This window comes from Geospiza fortis, unplaced genomic scaffold (genome assembly GCF_000277835.1).
Source record: "Geospiza fortis unplaced genomic scaffold, GeoFor_1.0 scaffold677, whole genome shotgun sequence".
Lineage (NCBI taxonomy): Eukaryota > Metazoa > Chordata > Aves > Passeriformes > Thraupidae > Geospiza > Geospiza fortis.
Genome location: NW_005054585.1, coordinates 44,459 through 50,533, shown reverse-complemented (window position 1 = coordinate 50,533; position 6,075 = coordinate 44,459). Strand labels below are relative to the sequence as shown.

Genomic DNA, 6,075 nt, shown 5'->3' with positions numbered 1-6,075 from the left:
GCTGGTGTCCACCCTGAGGCTGGAAAAGCCCTCCCAGGTCATCAGGTCCAGGCTGTGCCCCATCCCCACCTCCTCCCCAGCCCAGCCACATCCAGGAATTCCTTGGGCACCTCCACCCTTCCTGCCTGGAAGGCTGGAATTCTTCCAATAAAATACACACAGAGGGAATGTGCTGGTTTTCCCAGGAATTGTGTAAAACCCAGCTCGGCCATGAGATGGAGCTCCTAAAACAGGAATACTCCGTGTTTTTATGGCATCTCCAAGGACTGGCTGCTTGTTCTCCTGGAAAACATCCCATTGCATTCCCTGTCCCTGGATTTATTGAGCAAAGCTTTTTATTGCCAATTTTCCTTGAAATATTCAGATTTCAGCTGCCCATTTTCCCTTTCATTTCATTATTGCCATTATTATGTATTTGTTATTGTATTATTAACCTCCAAACATTCCTAATATCCAGGACTTTTTTTCCCCCAGAAAACAACCAGTTGTGATATTCCATTTTTTTTTCTAAGAGAAACAATTACAGGATATTTCCTGAATCCCTTGTATTCATTAATTTGATTTTCCAGTGGGATTACACTGATTTTTCCTTACCTTCCTTATTTAGGCCTGGAGGGATTTTGAGTGGTTTATTGCATGGAGGGATTTTGAGTGGTTTTTAGGAATTTTTAGGAATTCTGGCTTGGCAGTGGACAGCAGGGCCACAGGTGGACATGAAATAATCCTAAAAAGGGGTTTCTCTGAGGGATTTTCATGGAATTTTTGATGATTTCCTGCTATTATTTTTATAATTTCCTAATTTAGTTTGTGGTATTTAAACAGTGAATAGATTCCAGGCTCCCATGCCTGGTGATTCCTGTTGTGACATCTGGGGAAACCTCTGGATGTGGAGAGGGATGAGATCCTGGGACGTGACATGCACGAAGGGATCCAGGGGAAAAATGAAGTTGGAAATGTGTCACAGCTGATAGGAAGGAGTTTAATTCCTTGTGGATGGATGGTGATGTCAGCATTTATTCCTGACAAATTCCTCAGGATTTATTCCTGACAGATCCCTCGGGGTTTATTCCAAGGCTGCCAGAGCTCCAGGAGTGTTTGGACAACTCTCTAAGGGAGAGGATGGGATTGTTAGGATATTCTGGCAGGGCCAGGGTTTGGATCAGTGATCCCCGTGGATCCCTTCCCGCTCAGGATTCCATGATTTTTTCCTGGATAATTGCCACTGTTTGTCCCCAGTTGTGATGTCCCTGCAAAGTTGTGGAATTTCCATCCAGGGAGAGCTGGAGGGCTGCACAAAAAATGTTCCTTGGATCACTGACTCCGCTTTCCTTCTGTCTTCCCTTCCCTCAGTATTTTGGGAAATGGGAGTATAGCTTTGAGGTAAGTCTGGTGCAATCCCTGTGCCACATCCCAATCCCTGGAATAGCTCCTGTAGCAGTGCCCTCACTCAGTGCTTCTCCATAGCTGCTGCTCCAACATTCCAGAGCTTCCCGCTCCCTTAGCCAGCCTGGGAGAGCTGGGAATGTTCCCTGGAGAAGGGAAGGCTCCAGGCAGAGCTCAGAGCCCCTGGCAGGGCCTGAAGGGCTCCAGGAGAGCTGCAGAGGGACTGGGGACAAGGGATGGAGGGACAGGAGCCAGGGAATGGCTCCCACTGCCAGAGGGCAGGGATGGGTGGGACATTGGGAATTGGGAATTCCTGGCTGGGCTGGGATTGCCAGAGCAGCTGGGGCTGCCCCTGGATCCCTGGCAGTGCCCAGGGCCAGGCTGGAGCAGCCTGGGACAGTGGGAGGTGTCCCTGCCATGGCAGGGGTGGGATGGGGTGGGATTTAAGGTCTTTCCACCCCAAACCACCCCATGAATCCACGTACCAGGAAAATCCTGCTCAGATTCCCACATTCCTGTTTATCCCCATGTGAGGAATCTGCCACCTTTGGATATTTCATATCCTGTGAACTCCAGAGAGAGAGAATTCCCAAGTCCTGTACTGATGGACCTCTGCATTCCCTGGAAGGGCTGGTGGGCAGGAGGGAGCAGGGAGTGCTGATCCAGAGAGATCCAGCATTGCTCTCCCTGCCTGTGACTCCAAGTGACATTTCAGGGACACTGGGCTCTGGTATTTTTGGTGCCTCCTTTATCCTCACGTCACTTTTTCCATTCCCAAGCCAAAATCATGGAAAAGGAGCGGGTGAGGGATGTGGGAAGAGCATTCCACCTCAGTGATGGGGTGACAGTGGGGAGAATTTAGGGAAGTGGAAGCTCCTCTTCATCCCACCCCACCTGGAATTAGCACTGGAATGGAAAAGCTGCAATTGTGGAGAAAAAAAACCAACTCATAAATGTTTAATGAATTCTGTTTTTAATTGGGTGTTTCCCAAATGGGGTTTAGGGTGGTTTGTGCTGGAAAAACCCCATCTGTGCCCAGATCTTTCCAGTGGGGAATCTTAGCCATCCAAGGGGCTGGAGAGGCAGGATTGGAAGCCACACTCCTTGATGGATCTTGGGAATGGGCTCAAGAGCAGGAAGGAAATTTTGGGATATTTGTGCAGAACAAAACCCATCTCTGCCTGGATCTTTCCAGTGGGGAATTGCGGCAATCCAAGGGTAGGGAGAGCAGGACTGGGAGCCACAATCCACTCTGGATCATGGGAATGCTCTCAAGAGCAAAGCAGAAGTTTTGGGATATTTCTATCCAATAGAAAATTTGATAGAAATATCCCAAATATGTGGATCTGTGGATCTTCCCATCTGTGGGTCTTCCCAGCAGGGATTTGCGGCAATCCAAGGGTAGGGAGAATGAGCCACAATCCACTCTGGATCATGGGAATGCTCTCAATAGCAAGGAGGAAGTTTTGGGATATTTCTAGGAAAACCCCATCTCTGCCTGGGTCTTCCCCAGTAGGGAATAGTCTCAATCCAAGGGGTTGGAGGAGCAGGACTGAGAGCAACAATCTGGTCTGGATCATGGGAATGCTCTCCAGAGCAAGGTGGAAGTTTTGGGATATTTCTAGGAACACCCCATCTGTGGATCTTCCCAGTGGGGAATTGCAGCAATCCAAGGGTAGGGAGAACGGGTTTTGGAGCCACAGTCTGGATCATGGGAACGCTCTCCAGAGCAAGGTGGAAGTTTTGGGGTATTTCTAGGAAAAGCCCATCTGTGGATCTTCCCAGCAGGGAATAGCAATCCAAGGGTAGGGAGAAGGGGATTGGGAGCCACAGTCTGGATCATGGGAATGCTCTCCAGAGCAAGGAGAAAGTTTGGGGATATTTCTAGGAAAACCCCATCTCTGCCTGGGTCTTCCTAATGGGGAATAGCAATCCAAGGGTAGGGAGAAGGGGATTGGGAGCCACAGTCTGGATCACGGGAACGCTCTCGAGAGCAGGGAGGAGATTTTGTGTGCGATTCAACCCCAGCCCATGAATTCCCCTCCGCACATCCCCGTCTGTCCGCGGCGCGTTCCCATCCCGCTCTCCGTGAACAATTCCCGGTTTTCCGCGCCATTCCTGCCGAGCGTTCCCGCTTTTCCAGAGGCGCACGTTCCTGCACATCATCACGCAGTCGTGCCTGACGCTGGGCAGGGTGGAGGACGGCTCCCAGGGCCCCACGGTGGAGGCCTGCGACGGGAGCGCCCTGCAGACCTGGAGCCTCAGGAATTACTCCCGCCTGGAAGTCTTTAGGAAGGTTTACTCCAGCCCCACGGATTACTTCCTGTAGGGGCGTCAGGACTGGGAGCAAATCTAGGATGTGGTAAGGAATTCCCAGGGAATCTTCCTGCTCCGGGCTCTGCTGGAGGAGCTCGGCGGAGTTTCTGTCTTGTTTTAGTTTTGGGTGAGGTTTTTGTGGTTTTGGAAATATTTTTTTTGGGCGGTTTCGCAACTGTTCGTTTTTCATGGGATTCGTAGATCCTCATGGAATGTTAATTTCACAAGAATTTTTGAAACACTTTTTCATACAGTTTTCATTGTTTCATGAAATTTTCCCTAAAATTTTCCATGCAATTTTCAGGGATCTTTTATAGAATTTTCATAGAATTTTCTAACAATTTTTCATATCATTTTCGTATACTTATTTCATAGAATTTCCTTACAATTATTTCATAGAATTTCCTTACAATTATTTCATAGAATTTTTCATGGAATTTTCATAGAATGTTCGTACAATTTTTTGTAGAATTTTAACAGAACTTTGATAGAATTTTCGTAAAATCTAACATTTTGTTTCATAGAATTTTCATAGAATTTAATAGAATTTTTCATATCAATTTTTTTTTCTATAAAACAAGACAGAAGATGATTTTATAGCTGTAGGATAGAACAGATGTTTAATGTTAATTCTTAGTTCTTAGTAATTATTAGTTACTAGAAATTATTAGTCTTAGTTATTGTTAGTTTTAATTAATTTTGTATGAATTAAACTCCCTTGATCTCTTGCTGTCACTGTGAATGTTCCACTCTGCAGGAGCTAAATATATGATTCCTATTCCAAGACATAAAAATAATCCCAATTGCAAAATAGTTTTCAAAAAGGTTCCACTTTTCCTAGGATTTTCCACAGATTTTTCCTAGAATTTTCCTAGAATTTGGTTTTTTATAGATTTTTTTTCCTGTACTTTTCATGGAATTCTTCCTATTCAGTGGAGTAGCCCAAGGAGATAGGTGGTAAGAAAAACAGAATTTCTGACCAGTTTAGTTGAAACACTAGAAAAGTCTTTCTTTGTATCTATATATATTGAAATATTTATCTATATGTGATTTTATTTTATATTTTTATTTATTTATATAAAGTATAATATTATATAGAAATATTATAAATAATGAACATAAATGGTGTTTGAGCCCTTAGAGCATCAGACTCTTGTGAAAATGATTCCTGATTTTCCTTCAGTTAGTATTATTATATTATTTTAATTTAAATTTTATATTATTCTCTGCTATATTATTTGTATATTATTTTATATATCTTATGTTTTATATTATTCTAGATTATATTATTTAATCTATTTTTAGTCCCTTAAACTTCGTATTCGATATTATTTTTATATTTGCTTATATTGTGCATAATATATATTATAGTCATCTATATTATTTAATGTATTGTTTTTATATTTTCTATAATCTTATATTTTATATTAATTTATTAATTTTTTTCTATAATTTATTTATTTTAATTTTTTTTATTATATCAATATTTATGCTCCTGGGTGAGCCCAAGACCTCAAGCAGCTCCCACCATTCCAGCCCCTCTATCCCTGAGGAGATCCCAAGGTTTGACATCAGCCTGGGCTGTTTGGGATGAATTTTGGGATTAATTCCTCCTTTCCTGAGGGCTCCAGGATTTTCCTGCCCATCCTGGTTTTCCCTGTTTGTTCCCTTGCCATAAAATCAGGCTCTGCTCCAGTGGATGACATGCAGACAGGATTTCCGCCCTGAAATTCCCCATTCCCAGGGATCTTGGGAGAGCTGGGAATGTTCCCCTGGAGAAAGGAAGGCTCCAGGCAGAGCTCAGAGCCCCTGGCAGGGCCTGAAGGGCTCCAGGAGAGCTGCAGAGGGACTGGGGACAAGGGATGGAGGGACAGGAGCCAGGGAATGGCTCCCACTGCCAGAGGGCAGGCATGGATGGGACATTGGGAATTCCTGGCTGGGAGGGGGGGCAGGCCCTGCCACAATCCCAGGGAATGGTGATGGGAACGCTCCTGGCTCAGCTGGGACTGAACCCCTCTGGTGTTGCTTAAGGACAGAGTTTCCTCTTTAACTTCCTGGGATTTCTCTGGGAATTTGTTCTCCCCATGGAACAGGTGCTGTTTTATTCCTTCCAATACATTTTGAGTCCTTCTAATTGTCCTATCCCACAGAAATGGGGTGGGATCAGAGGGGGTGTCCCAAGAAGGAAACAGCAGCATTTTCATGGAATACTGAGCAAATACATTCCCCTCAGCAACAAAAAATTCCTGCTCTGCTCCCAAACATCCCACGTGTCCATGGCTGTGGAGACCAAACTCCTCCATCCAGCAGCTGTGCCTTGGAAATACAAGATTTCCTTGGAATTCCTTTCCCTTTGCTGAGGGGTTTGTTGGTTCA

The 6,075-nt window shown here is 44.8% G+C and overlaps 1 protein-coding gene across 1 annotated transcript in view; it reads left to right on the top strand.

Moving 5' to 3' along the window:
* Nucleotides 1–3,988, top strand: part of GALNT13 (polypeptide N-acetylgalactosaminyltransferase 13) — a 31,274-nt gene extending 27,286 nt beyond the window's left edge. The window contains exon 13 of the mRNA XM_014310787.2: nt 3,527–3,988. Coding sequence (XP_014166262.1) covers nt 3,527–3,712 — 186 coding nt within the window. The 3' untranslated portion in view covers nt 3,713–3,988. The remainder of the gene's footprint in view (nt 1–3,526) is intronic.
* Nucleotides 3,989–6,075: the final 2,087 nt, after the last annotated feature.